We start from the raw sequence: 16,112 nt of genomic DNA on the forward strand, positions 1-16,112 counted from the left end.
GTATGTGGGACGCCGCCTCAGCGTGGCCCGATGAGCAGCGCCATGTCTGCGCCCAGGATTCGAAACAACGCAACACTGGGCCGCTTGCAGCGGAGCGTGCGAACTTAACCACTGTGCCACGGGGCCAGCCCCACACATTTGGGTTTTTAAACCCTAATCCTAATCAGTGACTTATACAATTTCTCAGCTTTAGTTTTCTAGTATGTAAGACACTGAGATACTAACTTCCAGGGTTACTGTGAACACTATAAAAAATAATGCCTAACAAAGTTTAAATGTTCAACATATTCCATATACATTCAATGTCTTTAGGAATGTGTTCAATGTGGAAATACTTATAGTAAAAATAAACAGTAACGCAAAATCAGGATTCATGGCCAAACATAACTATTTATTAATTTTTTAATAAACATTCAGTTTCTTGCTTTAAAAAAACCCTAGACTTTAAATATTTCCCATCCCATCACATACAAGTCTGTATACATTATTTACATCTCTCAATTAAAACATATTACAGATTTTCTGACATTCAGTTTAAAATAAAAAGCAGTTAAACTTTGATCAATAATAACTATAACTTGAGTAATCTTGGCACAGTTTACAACATAGCGCCCACACTGCATTTCATGTTTTAGACCATTTTACCCTTCTAACTACTCTACGATAGAGAGAAACTGCCTATCTCCGTGAGAACAGGATCCCTGTCTATGCGTGCTCTGCAAAACTTGCCCAGTGTGAACGCTGCCCCTATGCTTCCAATATATGGCACTGGCAGTATTCTTTTGCTTTTGTCCTCAGAAATGATTTCTATTCAAACTTTAAGTGTTCTCATGTTTATTGTATTCTCTCCCAACCTAGATTTTATGATGCCGTTCCTAGATAATTTTAAGTAACAATGTATAGGAAAAGTTCAAACAGAACAAAAGTTATGTGTTCCCCACAAGATTAGTGCCCTTACCACACGAGTTATGCATGTACAAAAATAACAAATACAATTTAGTGGCTGTAAAAAACTATTTCCCCTAAAAATAGTTATCTATGCAGAACAATTTAAGGAGAAAAAGTGTTCTTAAAATGAAAATGCACTAATTTACAACCTGCACAATTAAGTATTTCAGAAACAAAAAAAAATGAAAACGTGCAAACCTGTAAGAAACATTCACATATAAGAATTTAATAATATATAAGAGAAATTAAATATTAACAAAAATTTAAATTTATATCACTAATAATCTCAGCTTCAGTGACATAATTTAAAGAAAGCTATCAACCAAAATAAACCAAAAATGCTTATGTAAATTGCATCTTTCAACATTTCAGCTGAAACGTATGTATTAACAGCAAGTACTCCAGAATCACTAACAATAAGAAACTGCAAAATCACCTTTGTTTTCCAAGTGTATATTGGGGGTTGGGGGTGGGGATATAGGAAATCAATAGCAGTAAGGAAGTAATTTACCACCAAGGAGGAGATGACAGGTAAACATATAGTTAGAAAAGGCCAATGATTTCACTACCTATCTTTGAGAACTGTAATCCAAGATTTTCTATTGTATAATATGCAGAAAAAGAAACAGCATACTTGCAAAACTGAAAGTACTCCATATTTTAATCCGTATTTTTCTCTCTCTCGTCAAAATTTAAGTATCAGTTCAACTACAAGTGGCAGACATGGAGCACAGTTTAATACCTTCGAAATGAATTCTTCTCTATGATTAGCTTATTAGGAAAGCCTTAAAAATTCAAACTGTCTTTAGTCAGAATTGTTATTATATCTTAAAATTAAACTTTTTCACTAAATCTTGAGATAGCTTTACCTCTAAACGTTTATCTCATACACCACTAAACTGATAGCTGAACAACAGTAATTCCAATGGTGAATCTTAACATTATGACAAAACTCAGATATTTAAATTATTTTAGGAGTGGTCCCTAAAGTAAAGATCTAGAATAGTGTTTCTAAGAATTGGTATATTCTTTCAAAACCCAGATAAGTTTCAAAATAAGTTAAGTTTTCCTCTCAGTATATGCGGTCACATTTTCAAATTACAAATACATTTCTGGTCCCATATCTTTTAAAAAGATGTTCAAAATTTTAAAGTTACAAACAATATATAAAATGATTATACAATTTTTAAATACTTGATCTGTAATATGTAGGCTTAAAACTCAGCATAATTTATATATAAAATTTATTCCAATTTCTTTGTACAATGATCTCCAGTCTTTAAATTCAAATTGTTCGTTTGAGCAAAAATATGTTTTAAAGAAAGGATGGAGGTAAAAGCTATTGTTCCCTTAAGCTACTTCTATCTTAAATATTGGATCTATTTTTTCTTACTATCCCTTCAATCAAAACTATCCTACAGCAGGCAAGATAGAATTCAAAAATTATCAGGGAAAGGAACAGAAAATAGAAAACAAGAGAAAGACATTGATTTTTTCTATTATCATATTTAACTGCAAGGTAATTAAACTAAATTTAAAAAAGTAAAATATAACCTATTCATCCAAATGATACTGTCCTCTTCAAAGCAGTGACCTTGGGAAACCATTCCGATGCTCAAAACATTCTCCTCTGCAAATTCAGAGCCTGTGGCAGGAAGTTCTTTTGAACTTCCCTAATGGTTTAGTTCTAAGAAAGCAGCAAAGTAGAGTTGGTTTTGTGAATGAGATAGGTCATATTAAGCTGTCAAGCACGTTTTTGGTGCAACTAAAATAGATTTTCTTGCATAATCATAATCCAATTCTCAAGGCATCTCTCAAAGCATCTCCAAAACATTACACCTTTGCAGCACAGCTGGAATAAGGAGTGCTTCCAAAGGAACCACTCTAAAGATCAACTCTCATTTGGATATTTAAGGTATGACATTTATTTTAAAAGAAAGTCCTACAACTTAATAATTGTATCTCACATATTTTACCATTTCAGTGGTTATCAAAACCTCTCTCAGAGAGGGTGTAGACAAAGGTATAAAGGAAATCTGTCATTATGCTATTTTCCCATAAGCAAGGAAAATGCTAGTACATAAATGGAGTCTAGTGATTATATGTAAAATATAAATATCCACATCATCTGTATTTCCTGAAAATAAGAGATTGTAGTGCTTTATCTTTCCTGATAAGCCAGGCAGTAACTCAGTCTGAGATATATTATACACTGACCATGTCTTCTCCTCCCTACTGCATTTTACGCTTTACTATTCAGAATGTTACAAATGACAAACAAAGGTAGAGAAAGAGCACAACCTAAAATCTTTCAATTGGAGGTAAACGCACCTCCAAAGCCTCTCCCACTAACTAATGCATGCTCACTGTTTCAGTGCAGTCTAACGCCATGGTTTTTATGGGAAACAGAATCATAAGCCAGCAAATGCAAGCCAGTAGCACCATCTACCGCTAACTACAAGATTTTCACTCTTTGTTATTAATTTCTCTGTACCACCATTACTCCATCATTTAAAATAATTCCTAAAACTTGCTTCATATCAACATTTAACCAAAGCATTGTGCCAATAATACTATGTTAACCTACTACTTTATATTTTATGCTTTTATCAGCAGATGAGAAAACCACCTTCTGCTTTATATCTCTGTGTAAAGAGCAGGAGGGAAATCATTATCTTGATCATTTACAAATTGAAAGAATTGGAACAATTCCAATAGACGTTTATAAGCAAACTCTGCTGCAAAACCAAGATTTGATCCTTATTTTATAAAGGGCATCTTACTAATGCTCATGGGAACCAAACAAATCAAAGCCACTTTTTCTCAAATCAGTTATTTCTCACTTGCTTTGGTGAGTCTCTCCTTACTTGTAGCCATGTAACATCATGTACAACGCCAGGCCTCTCCCTGGGAGAACTTCTCCACTTTGTTACCATATATATACACACACATATCTCCTTACTTCCCAATACCTCTGTTTAAAGGAATACTCAGAAGCAGGCACCTGAGATTCTGGCACAGTGACAACAAACTCCTATCTACATACAGTGGGAAAGTAGGTCCTACTACTAAACAATAATTTATAGAAACATTTTCCTATTTTTTACAGTGTACTACTGTATAAGGCTTAAAAGAGCAAGAAAATTTTTCACTATTCTCTCTACACTTGGCTATTGAAACCCCTTTGTTACTAGGTTGATACGAAGTTAAATGCAGTACGGAAGACTACTGAGTAATCACGTGGTTCATTTTGCTAAACAGGACCCCAAATCACTTGATAGAAAATTTTATTTGCGAATCAACCTATAGTTGCTGATGTTACCTATTTGGATACTAAAAGATTTATTCTAAGGAAATCAGCTAGTTCTCACTGCAGTTTAGAAATAAGCATTACCAATGAATCTCCAATATATTTGCCTCTGCCAGGCTCTCCTGTTACTGCCACTGTTGGTACTTGCGGAATGACTATTAGAAATGAAGTGGAGAAAAAGGGAGCTCCTAGTGATCATAATTATAATGGCAATAAATTATATTACTGCTTTACTTGTTAATGGCAAAAACAAACTGATTTCATTTTAGATTCTTTTCTACTGTTTTTAGTCTATACAATTTCAGAGCAAGATTTCTATTCTACAAGAAAAACGGTATATACTTCTAACCGAAGGAAGAGTATATATTTCTAACTGAAGGAAACATACTTATCAGAAATGACAATTAAAACTGGAAGTCTGAAAAGGATATTTCTCAAGAATAAAACTAAAGTGAAAAGGTAATATTTATTTTAAAAACTAAGTTTCCAAACTTCTTACTTATGGGGATAATTCACTAGAAAGTCATGGCAAATAAAATGTAAAAGTTAATTACTGAATTAGCACTTTCATTGTTTAATATCACTGCAAAAAAAAATTCCTTTCATAGTGGAAAAATCAGAAGGCAGAATGCTTCAAATTGAGACAATAATAAGCAAAGAAGGTACTGTATCATTTTAAAATGACAGGCAAACACCAGCTCCATTCATTGAATGGAAATGCTGGAAAGTGATTAATTTCCTCAAACAGTCCTTAAATTCCATGTTTAATGTCTATACCTAAAATTAATAATTTATCTTTAACTTCTCATGGAAGTGGATTCCTAAAAGGAAGTCTCTAAGACTTTGTTTACAAGAAACTGATTAAAATCTCCATGCCATTCTATTCACGGGTTTTAAGACAGGACTTTCTTGACTCCCCGTACTTAACCCCATCCCTAACTCCCCATACAAATTAACCTCCACAAACAAACACACACTCCTATCCCCTCCTCTTCAAAGTGGAAGGGGATGCTGCAGACTTATGGCTCATTTGGCAATTGCTAAGAAATCTCACAGTTCAGCATCACCTCTGAAGATGGCAAACCTACATATAACCTGAATTTTTATACCCACAGTGCAGTTAACATGTAGAAAGAAGCCGAAATCCAATAGGTATTTACATTTCAACATCCTGAAGTTTCAATATCACAGATATCAAGAGATGGACAAAGACCTGCTTGTAGAACTTTAGGTATTTGAACAGAATTACCATCAATATCAAAAATAATTAAGAAATACTAATTTTGTATGTTCTACATGCACACCTTTACAAATTGTGTTTTTCAATGTAGTAAAAGCTGGAAATCACCAATTTAAGTAAACTATGGCTTTTATCATAGGTATTTTAAAACATGCATCAGTAAGTGCCCTGGATAGTGATCCTAATATTGTTTCAAGTCCTGTTCAGTTCCATGTCTGTGCTTTGCACCTCAGAAGTGAGCCTGCCAAGGCACTTAAAAACATAAGTCTTTTGGGGACTTCAAAAATCGGCCAGAATTTACACAACACACAACCCCCATCCATCAGCAGTCCAATCAATAAGCATTTTCTTTCAACACACAGTATCATCAAAAATGTCACAAGTAACCAAAACCAGGTTAAAAAAAAAACTTTATGCCACTAAAACAAAATTTACCCCATCAAATGTATAGAGAGTGGTTCTTGGCTTCCTCTAGCAATAGAATATGAATATGGTTTCATTTATTCAGAATAAAGAAAAAGGAACCCAAACAAGCCCCCCAAACCTAAGACAAAAACAACCGAGATAAAATAAAATACAACGAAATCCAAATACACTCCTCAGTTTCATTTGAGGAACAATTCACACAGCTCTGCATCCTTTTATCTGTCCTTTGAGGTGAGTTTTTCAATCAGTTCTTGGAGTGGTGCAAGTTCTCTTCTATCAATAAGGTTGAATTCCTAAGCATGATAAAGAAAGGTAGAAGAAATTATAGAAACGTATTATTTACATCTAATTCCAAAGCAGATTTTCATTAACATTTGTTGGAAATTAGCTTTAAAGTAAATAAAAGTGAAATTTTTTTTCAAAAAGTTTATTCTATTCCCTAGCTCTGTGTCTTATGAAATCACTTAACTATTTCTCATATTGTTACATTTTACATCTGTCATAATATTAGCATAAATCCCCCTACCTCATAAAATTATTGTGGGGACTAAATGTGTACCGTATGTTAACCATTTCGAGTAACCCCTGGCACAAAGTAAACACTCAATAAATGGGAATTGCTGTTTCCTATTAAAACGAATAACTCGGGCACCATTTAGATATAGTCAACCAAGTAAGGACCAAAAAGATGCACCTCAGGCAAATTTCAGCATTATATGAAGAGTAAAAGAGTTAGTTTAGGGATCTGCATAGGCATGTGCTTGGCCCTGTGGATTCCTCACCCTCTGAGGGAATACAGCTGGAGAAAGGCCAGAGCAGGATTCTCTAAATTGTGAGGCCCAGGGCGCAGGCCCCTCTTAACTCAGTCACAGAGTGATAATGTATACTAATGGACCTACCTTTAAGAAAGTCACTGTCCTGAGGTGTAAACAGGCTCAGATGTGGTGAATGCCATTTATCGATCCCCAACTATCTGCTAGGAGTTGGGAGACACAGTGTACTTTAAGGTCATACAGTAGGGTAAAATTAACCCTTCTGGTGAGAGAACATCCTGTCCTAAACCACTAAAACTGAACTTCAGTAATCATGTTCTGCCTGAACCAAAGCACAGATGCACACTTTAGGATAATGTTTTCTTTGTTTCTACAGGTGTCTGTAGATGAGATACCACAGTAAAGTAACTGCTCAGAGTGACAGTTGTGGCAAGTTAAGATCTCCTAAAATGTGTTTATATAGGTGAAATTAAGACACAAAATGTGTGCCTTCAGTATGAAGACTGTGTATAGAGGGAACACAGATACATTTTTCTTTAGTGGAGATGGGGTGTGGAGAAGGCGTTTATAAGTACACGCCCACAGAAATACAAAAGGAACAAAGATTCAAGCCTTGGACTTCTGCCTACTATCACCCCTCTCAACTTCCACCAAAAAAAAAGGTGGTCAGCTTATCCACTTCCACCTCTTTGTCACTCCTGCCTGATAGTTCTGTAATTGTTATAGCAGGGTGGGAATAGCCTCGCCCCTCTTAGTCTACACCTCTAAGGCCAGTTCTCTGAGAACTCAAGAGAGAAGGAAGAGGAGGTCAACTAAGGAGTCAGATCAAAGTCTAACGGACCTCTGGAAGAGCAACATTCTTTGGGACATTTTTCCCTTTTGAACATAATGGATAGTACCTAACTTAAAAATCATTCAGAATATGGTTTAAAAGAGGGGGAAAAAAAGGTGTGATATTCAAAACCCATTTCCACGCCAGAGTATGCCAAAAAGAATCCAGGGTAGACAGGAATTGAAGATTAACAGGAGTAGGAAGAGTGCTAAAATGCTCAAGAGACCAAGTTCATCTGTAGGTCTGCCAAACCAGCCAGGTTCCCTATTCAGTCCCTCCATTATGGCCTGTTAAATGAAGCAAATCCAAGGCAAATCCTCTCAGATCCATTTTAGATTTGCACGCCACCACCTTGGAGATGAATGAAATTCAATAACAAAAGGCCTGTCATTATCATCATGGCAAGTATAGAAAAGGATAAAGACCAGAGAGATATGGCAAATTTTATCCTTATGTTATGAATGCAGTATTCAGCTGAGAACTCTTTCTTTTACTGAGCAAAAAAAGCCTCATAATCCATCTTACCTGGACAAAAAAAATAAAGTGCTTGAAAGACGTATTGAGATGAGCTTCCTCCTGAAGCTGGATCACAGGGTCGAAATGCTGATGGTAAATATGAGCATAAACCCTAAAGAGGCGTTTGAGTATAGTTTTTGCCACCGACATGAAATTCTTCGGGAATGGGACACCTAGTAAATAGATAAACAGTCCCTCTATTAACAAGAGACGAGGACAAAGCAATATGAGTTTGTCAGCAAATGACAACATAAATTACCAAGACAAGACTGAAAAGAAATATTTACGAATTACTACTTAATATACCCACTGTAGTTTTCAGAAGTTCTCAACATATCATGAACGAAAATAAACTTCAAAGCATCTATGGAATAAGAATTAGTCTTTAGAATAGCCCTTTACGCCTCTAATATAGCACCACTTTACTAAAATGAAAGAAAGAAATGCCTAAGATGGTAATAGAGCTAAAACTCACACTCAGATCTTCAGATTTCTTAATATCAAGTCTCAATACAAATATTTGCTGAACACAAATAACATAGTAACCATGTCCAGTTTTGTTTAAAATGCGTGCAATATGTTTTTATATTTCTTTCTACGGAAATTATTTCATTACTACTTCAGGTCTACATTTATCCTGAAATTATCAGTGGTCCTGCTCAACTAGGCTCATTCTTTTATGAATTTAAACACTGTTACAGCATAAAGCAAATACAAAACTAGAAAAATATAAAATTCAATATCCTCTGTTACCCCAGCTAAATGATCCAGATTGGCAAAACACAAGCCAAATACTGGTATTACTGGGTTCAATGTCATCACATTGCCCACTGCTCATTTAAAAATCTTATAGGTCACAAGAAAACATAAGACAAACCACACTACATAAAATAGTATGCCTACACACTGCAAAAATAGCAGTGTCATGAAAACCCAGAAAAGACTTAAGTATACACATTCCACATTAAAGGAGGCTAAAGAGACATGACAACTGAATGAAAACAAATGTCAAAGATTTTCTTTTGCTATAAAGGATATTACTGGGAAAATGTGAAAAATCTGAATAAAATCTGTAAATTATACAATAGTATTATATCGGGGTTAATTTCCTGATATTGATGGTTATACTGTGATTTTCTACAGAAATACACATTGAAGAACATATGAATAAAGGTGCATCATATCTGCAACTTACTCTCAAACAGTCCAGGAAAAAGAAAGGGACGTGGGGAGGAGAGAGAGAAAGCAAATGGGGAAAAAATGTTGGCAACTAAAGAATCTAGAAGAAGGATACTCAGGGATTCTTGGCACGATTCTAGCAAATTTTCTAAAAGTCTGAAATTGGGCCAAAATAAAAAGTTAAAAAATATATTATGGGAGATAAAAGATAAGGTGAGGGCACTTATCCATGTAATACAGTTTTGAAAAACAAACCTCTTATTATAAAGGCTCCAAAGTAATTAAAGCATCAAATAAATGTGCTTAAAACAATCCATAATAACAGCAACTATTTACATTGCTGTCTCCCCCAACTACACCCTTCTTGCAAAAACTAAAAGCATAAAATACAGTCCAAAAGTTGTTTATTGTTAGAAGAGACAATTCTTAATTTTTTCAGAAAACACAGCTGTTAAGTTCGAGAAGGTAAAATCATAATGAACTGTCTAGATGTGAACAATTTCCACATGAAAGGTCAGCCCTTAAGAGCAAATATAAAAAGCTGATAACAGGCCAACTCCTCAAACCTTCTTCTTTTCTCCTCACCTAGGCTGATTTCAGTCTGTAAGATTCGCACTGTGGGTCATCACTTCAAACTCCCTCTTTGCCACAAACAGAATGTAAAACTGGATATAACTCATATAAACTCCTTCCCTAAACAAGAAATGGATGACTACTGGCAGATGATATTGGCTGCCTACCCAATATACAATCTTTGTTTTTCCATAACAGGCCAGATTTTGATCTTCTCATTGTTTAAAATTATAGCGAGGTTTACCTTAATGTTTATGATAAACTTGGTATGAAAAAGGACACTTTTAAACATGTAAGACTAGAAATATTTTGATAGGTATAGTAAATCCAATATGGTTCCTGGAATAGAGTCAATAAGCTCTAGAAACATATAAAATTAGATAAATCATGATAGATCCCAAGTATACAAAACAATTATACCAATTTTTGACGGAAATAACGTCTCATCATCCAACTGATCCTGAACCCAAGTCATCAGGTAATCAATATACTTTGGTGCAGAGCACTTAATAGGCTTCTTTATGTTTGTTCCATCTGCCCAATGATACTCATATCTGCATTGGAAAGATAAAAAGCACACAGAATGTCAGTATATCTACATACATAGTGTGTATATTTTTATATTATATATGTATGTCTGTTATGAATGTATACAGGACATATTTTAAACAATGTGCTCCTCCAAATAAAGACTTTTCACATTTGGCATTTCAATTCAGCGTTTTTATATTGCTACTGGACAATTTTGTATTTATCACAATCCAAACTAAGCAGATCCCATAAAATTTTTGAGCTTTCCTTCACATATAGCATTTACATTTTAGAATAATACATTACCATTGTAGAAAATCTCGCTTATTTCCCACTTCTATGATGACCATCTTTAATCTTTACAGTTGTTTTTCTTCCTTGAAAAACATTTCTCCTTAGGCAATACAATTCTTTTTAACTTAGGGCTTTAAATTTTGGGTTAAAGATCGAGAATGACAAAGGGAGCTCCAAAGTAAGACGAATGAAGAAGAGAATGATTTAATATTTGAGTACATTTGGTTGAGGAGCTAAACATGCCTTTAAAGAAAATTGGCAATCCAAATAAAGATGCCTATAGGATTTGGGTATTAATAGAACATTATCCTTTGGCATAATAAACATTTTATTTGTACGTAACATGTGAGAAATACTGTGTCAAGGAATATTGTTCTTGAACAAGGATCACCAAAATGAAAGATATTTTCCCTGTTCTCAAAGAGAACAGACTAGTAGAGAAGACAGACTTGTAAATAAGTAAGCAAAACAGTACAACTATACTAATGGAGTTACTTACACACACATACACACTCACACACAACCACAACCTGAATTTTAGGATAAAGAATAAGCATACAGCTGAAACTTCAAAGTATAAAGATCTCTAAACTAAACTAGCACTTAGTTTTTTGGTTTCTAAAAGTTTACGTCTTTTTTTTTTTTAAAGATTGGCACCTGAGCTAACCACTGTTGCCAATCTTTTTTTTTTCCTACTTTATCTCCCCAAATCCCACCTAGTACATAGTTGTGTATCTTAGTTGCAGGTCCTTCTAGTTGTGGCATGTGGGATGCCACCTCAATATGGCCTGACAAGTGGTGCCATGTCCACGCCCAGGATCCGAACCAGCAAGACCCTGGGCCGCCACAGTGGAGCATGTGAACTTAACCACTCGGCCACGGGGCCAGCCCCCCTAAAAGGTTACTTCTGCCATTTAGCTTCTCTCTTTGAATCAGATGTGTTTTTCCAACCTTGTTCCAGAGTTTGGACTGACAGAATGATAGGTCGGTGAGCCTAGCAAAGGAGATGAGAGAAAATATAATGGAAAAACCCTACAGATTATTTTAAATGATGAAATTATCTTGAGATAGGATAAATAAGGACGCTATTTAATCAGAGCTACTTACACCTGAACAATAAAAAAACCTAAACAGTATACACCTGAATAGACATTCTGCCAGCATACCTTACTGCCAACCCCAGGCAAGAGGAGTGGCTGTCAACTACTTGGAAGCCTACTTGGAAGGTCTCCAAGAGAAGATTCTCCCACACTTCTTGGCATTCTATTCCACTGTTTAATCACTTTCACAGTCAAGAGATTCTTCCTAATATAAAACTAAAGTCCTGAGTGAGACTTAAGCCTATTATTATTTGATCCTTAGGAGGAAGAGACCATGAATGGTAGGACTTTTAACCATCATCACTCTTTACTTCAAGACAGAGACTCATCCATGTTTTCTCCATTATGTTAAGAAACCTTAACATTTTTGCGTTTCCCTCACAATCATGTTTTTCATTTTCTTAATGATTCTCAGTGTTCCATATCATTTTTAAATGCAAAAATCAAAAGCAGACACAGTAAACCATAAATCATTTTCAATATCCTGAAGCTTTTAAAAAAATACCAACTTTCCATAACCTAAGGCTTTTTGAAAAATCAAAAAATCTATATATTGCTTATACTTCTAGAATTTATAACTATGATTCTGATTCTTTCGTCATGTTTATACTTAAGATCACTTTACCTTGTAACTCTATTTTGCCCCATTCATTTTTTTATTTCACCTTGGCAGACCATTCTCTTTAAAATTTACTTCTGTCATCATAATATGAACTTAAAAATTGCAAACTCCAAAATACTCACCATTTCTTGGTTAATAATAATAAGGAACAGTGAATAAGAACAAAATCCTATGAACCATCACTCAATACCACTTTGCAAGGGGTCAGTGCTAAGCTATTAAAAAATGCCTCTCCTCGGTACAGTCCTGAGCATCTGCTGGTAAAGATGGCAAATCATGATGACAACTGCATCTTCTCAGCACTAATGATGGCAAAAGTTAAGATTCTCCAAAAAGAGGAAGAAAGGGAGGGTCGGTGAAAGGAAAGGTGGACAGAGGGAAGGGAAGGAAGGAGAAGGGAGCAAAGACAAAAAGGAAGTTGAGAGGATGGAAGGAAGGGTAGAAGGAAGGAAGAAAAGGAGGGAAAAGAAGATCATTTTCCATTTTTGTAGTATCTTTACAGAGATCCTGTGTCTCTTACTTTTGCAGAATTAGGTACATTCTTCCTATACCAGGTATTTAGATAAGATTTCTGTGGGGAAAGTGATCAGAGCAGTATTCTAAGTGGTAGTAATTCTCCCTGGTTCACAGGAACAAGATATTGGTGTATTATCAGAAAATCTCCCAATAAAATACTAATGAAGTACAAACAGGAAAAATGACAAATGTGAGGTAAAGAAATCTTGTAAACAGTAACAGGATAAGGCAATCAGGATGAAAATCACTAGTGATGGATGGTCATCAGTGCATGTCTCCTGATATGATCCACTAAGAAAAAAGTATCATTCCTGCCCAGAATGCATGGCCTGAATGTGGTCATAAGGAAACAGCAGACAGAATGTGTCAGGCCCCCTAAGATGACCCCCAGGTTTGATGATTTGCTAAGAGGACTTACAGAACTGAGCATATAGTTGTACTCACAGCTATGATTTATTACAGTGAAAGAACACAAACCAAAATTGGCAAATGGGGCCAAGTCTAGAGGAAACCAGGCACACGCTTCCAAGAGTCCTCTCCCAGTGGCATCACATCAGATATGCTTAATCCCCCCAAGACTGAGTTGTGATAACACGGCTTAAACACTGTCTCTCAGGGAAGCTCATCAGAGACTCAGTGTCCAGGTTTTTTACTGGGAGATGGTCAAGTAGGCAACTTCTGCATGCACATACTAAAATTCCAGACTCCCAGAAGGAAAGCATAAGCAGTATCATTTGTAGAAACAGTTTAGGCACAGTAAGCCACTCTTAACAGGTAGGGTAGTGGGAACCCTTCTAAAATCCAAGTTCCCAGATGACATCCAAGGGCCAACCTTGCAAGCAGACTTTTCAAGAGATGGCAGTCAGGCCAGCTACGTCAACTCTTTCCTGCACAAAGGCCAAAACAACAAGGAAAGACTGAAGAACTATTCCAGACTGAAGATACCTGAAGAGGTAAGTCAAACAAATGCAATATATAATCCTAGATAGGATCCTGGACCAAAAAGAAAAAACTGAGATATTGTTGATGCAGCTGATGAAATATGAATGGTGTCTATGGACTGGAAGCAGTGATTTGAAGGGTCTGTATGCTGGTTATGTAAAAGTGTATCCTTCTTCTTGGAAAATACACAGTGTGTCATATTTGAATATGTAGGGATAAAGGAGCATAATGTCTACAACTTGCTCAAAAGGTTCACAAAAAATTAACATTAATGAGTATACATAGAGAGAGAGAGAGTGGGTAATAAAGCATTTATGCAGTAAAATATTAATAATTGGGGAATCTGGATGAAAAGGATATGGAAGTTCTTTGTGCTGTTCTGGCAACCTTTCTGTACCCTTAAAATTATCTGAAGTTTTGAAATTTGAAATAGTTTGAAAATAAGTTCTTTTCAGTATATTTGAAAATAAGCTCTTCTCAAAAAATTACCTTAAGAAATATTCAAAGCATATTATTTTGAACATCTTTGATGATGGCAAATTGTCAATTCTTTTTAAAAGGACTCGATTCTGAGAAATATCTAAGCTCATTTGCAGTCAATGTGAGGAACAAGGTAGACAACTCCAATTAGGTAATACTTCGTTCAATATGTGAATTTGGTCAAAAAATAAAGTATGACAATGAAGTAATTTAACTGAATCTTTTGGGTAGCTAGTGATCTGACTCTACATTGCAATTTAAAAGTCATCAAAAATATTCTGAGCAATGAAAGCATTAGTACAATAAATGAACAGCAATCTAAAGTCACTACTTACAATGATAACATTCCTAAGCATGAGTAAGTTTGGGCAATTTGTTTTGTTTTGATATTTACACCTTGTATATCATTGGGGGGAGAACATACTTTATAAAAAGTCGACACTAAAAATAAAATTTCTCTCTATTTCTCTCTACAAGTATCAATTAACATTTCTTATAAGAAAATAATACAATGTAGCAATTTAAGAGTACAGGCAATAGAATCAGAGAGACCTGAATTTCAACCCTAGTTCTGCCTGTTTCTAAATAAAAGGAACTTGGACATGTTACTTAACCTTTCTCAGACTCTTTCTTTTCCTATAAAATGAGGATAACAATAGTTTTCTCACCTCCTAAGGTTGCTGTATGAACGAAAAAACATGATGCGTGAAAGGCCTTACATTAGGTAGCACAAAGTAAATGCTCGCTGCCATTGTTATTATCAGCCATGGTAATAACAAAATCCAATTTCAAAAATTCATCGATCCAGGGGCTGGCCCCGTGGCCGAGTGGTTAAGTTCACATGCTCCGCTGCAGGCGGCCCAGTGTTTCATTGGTTCGAATCCTGGGCGCGGACATGGCACTGCTCATCAAACCACGCTGAGGCAGCGTCCCACATGCCACAACTAGAAGGACCCGCAAAGAAGAATATACAGCTATGTACCGGGGGGCTTTGGGGAGAAAAAGGGAAAAAATAAAATCTTTAAAAAAAAAAAATTTATTGATCCAAGCAACATTTATGGAGTGCTACCTAGGCGGCAGGCACTGTTCTTGCACCAAAAGGGATTTCAAAGAAGAACAAATTGAACAGATTAAATAAAACATGTTTAAGTATAAGGTACAAGTATAACGTAACACAGAAACATAATCATACAGATAAAAAAGTTAAATAGAAAGACCCCATCTAGTCTGAAGAAATCAGAAGGTCTCATGCAGAAGGAGGCATTTGATGTGGGCCTTTAAGATGGGTAAGATTTTTTGAAATATTAGCAGAATGATGATAAGAAGGACATGGGAAAAGAAGAAAAATATCCAAGAGAAGAACAGAATGAGTAAGTTTTCAGAGTATAAGTAATGGAGTTTTCACAAAAGCAAGGCATTTGCAATAATGTCGTTTGGACAGACCGTAAGCCAACAGAGGAAAGACATGATGGAGGACAATACAGGGAGGGCCATAAAGCTCAGGCTAAAGAATCTGGACTTAATATACTAGTCATTGGTGAGCCACTGAAGGAGAGGCTAGGTAGAGAAATTATATGGTCAGAAACTTTCTTCTTATTTAAGAACTATAAAATAAAGTAAAAATGAGAACCATGAACCATATCTTACTTTGGGCCAGCTGACATCACCGGACAACTTTCCTCTGTACAGAAATCTGTGATTGTTCCGTAAAGCATGTTGATCTGATTGAAGAAATCCACAGCTGCAAAGCAAATATCACTTAGAAGTAAAAAACTAAATTTTAATTTTACTCAAGCAGAATCTTAGATTTATCTGTTCTTTCTTCTGCAA

The 16,112-nt window shown here is 35.4% G+C and overlaps 1 protein-coding gene across 2 annotated transcripts in view; it reads right to left on the minus strand.

The window, feature by feature from the left end:
• Positions 1 to 370: 370 nt before the first annotated feature.
• MOB1B (MOB kinase activator 1B) overlaps positions 371 to 16,112 on the minus strand; it is a 68,730-nt gene continuing 52,988 nt past the window's right edge. For both annotated transcript variants that reach the window (XM_070263721.1, XM_005608727.4), the window contains exons 3-6: positions 15,930 to 16,023; positions 10,218 to 10,351; positions 8,055 to 8,218; positions 371 to 6,217 (exon numbers count right to left, since the gene is read on the minus strand). In XM_070263721.1, the coding sequence (XP_070119822.1) occupies positions 6,140 to 6,217; positions 8,055 to 8,218; positions 10,218 to 10,351; positions 15,930 to 16,023 (470 nt within the window). In that variant the 3' untranslated portion in view covers positions 371 to 6,139. The remainder of the gene's footprint in view (positions 6,218 to 8,054; positions 8,219 to 10,217; positions 10,352 to 15,929; positions 16,024 to 16,112) is intronic.

This window comes from Equus caballus, chromosome 3 (assembly GCF_041296265.1).
Source record: "Equus caballus isolate H_3958 breed thoroughbred chromosome 3, TB-T2T, whole genome shotgun sequence".
Lineage (NCBI taxonomy): Eukaryota > Metazoa > Chordata > Mammalia > Perissodactyla > Equidae > Equus > Equus caballus.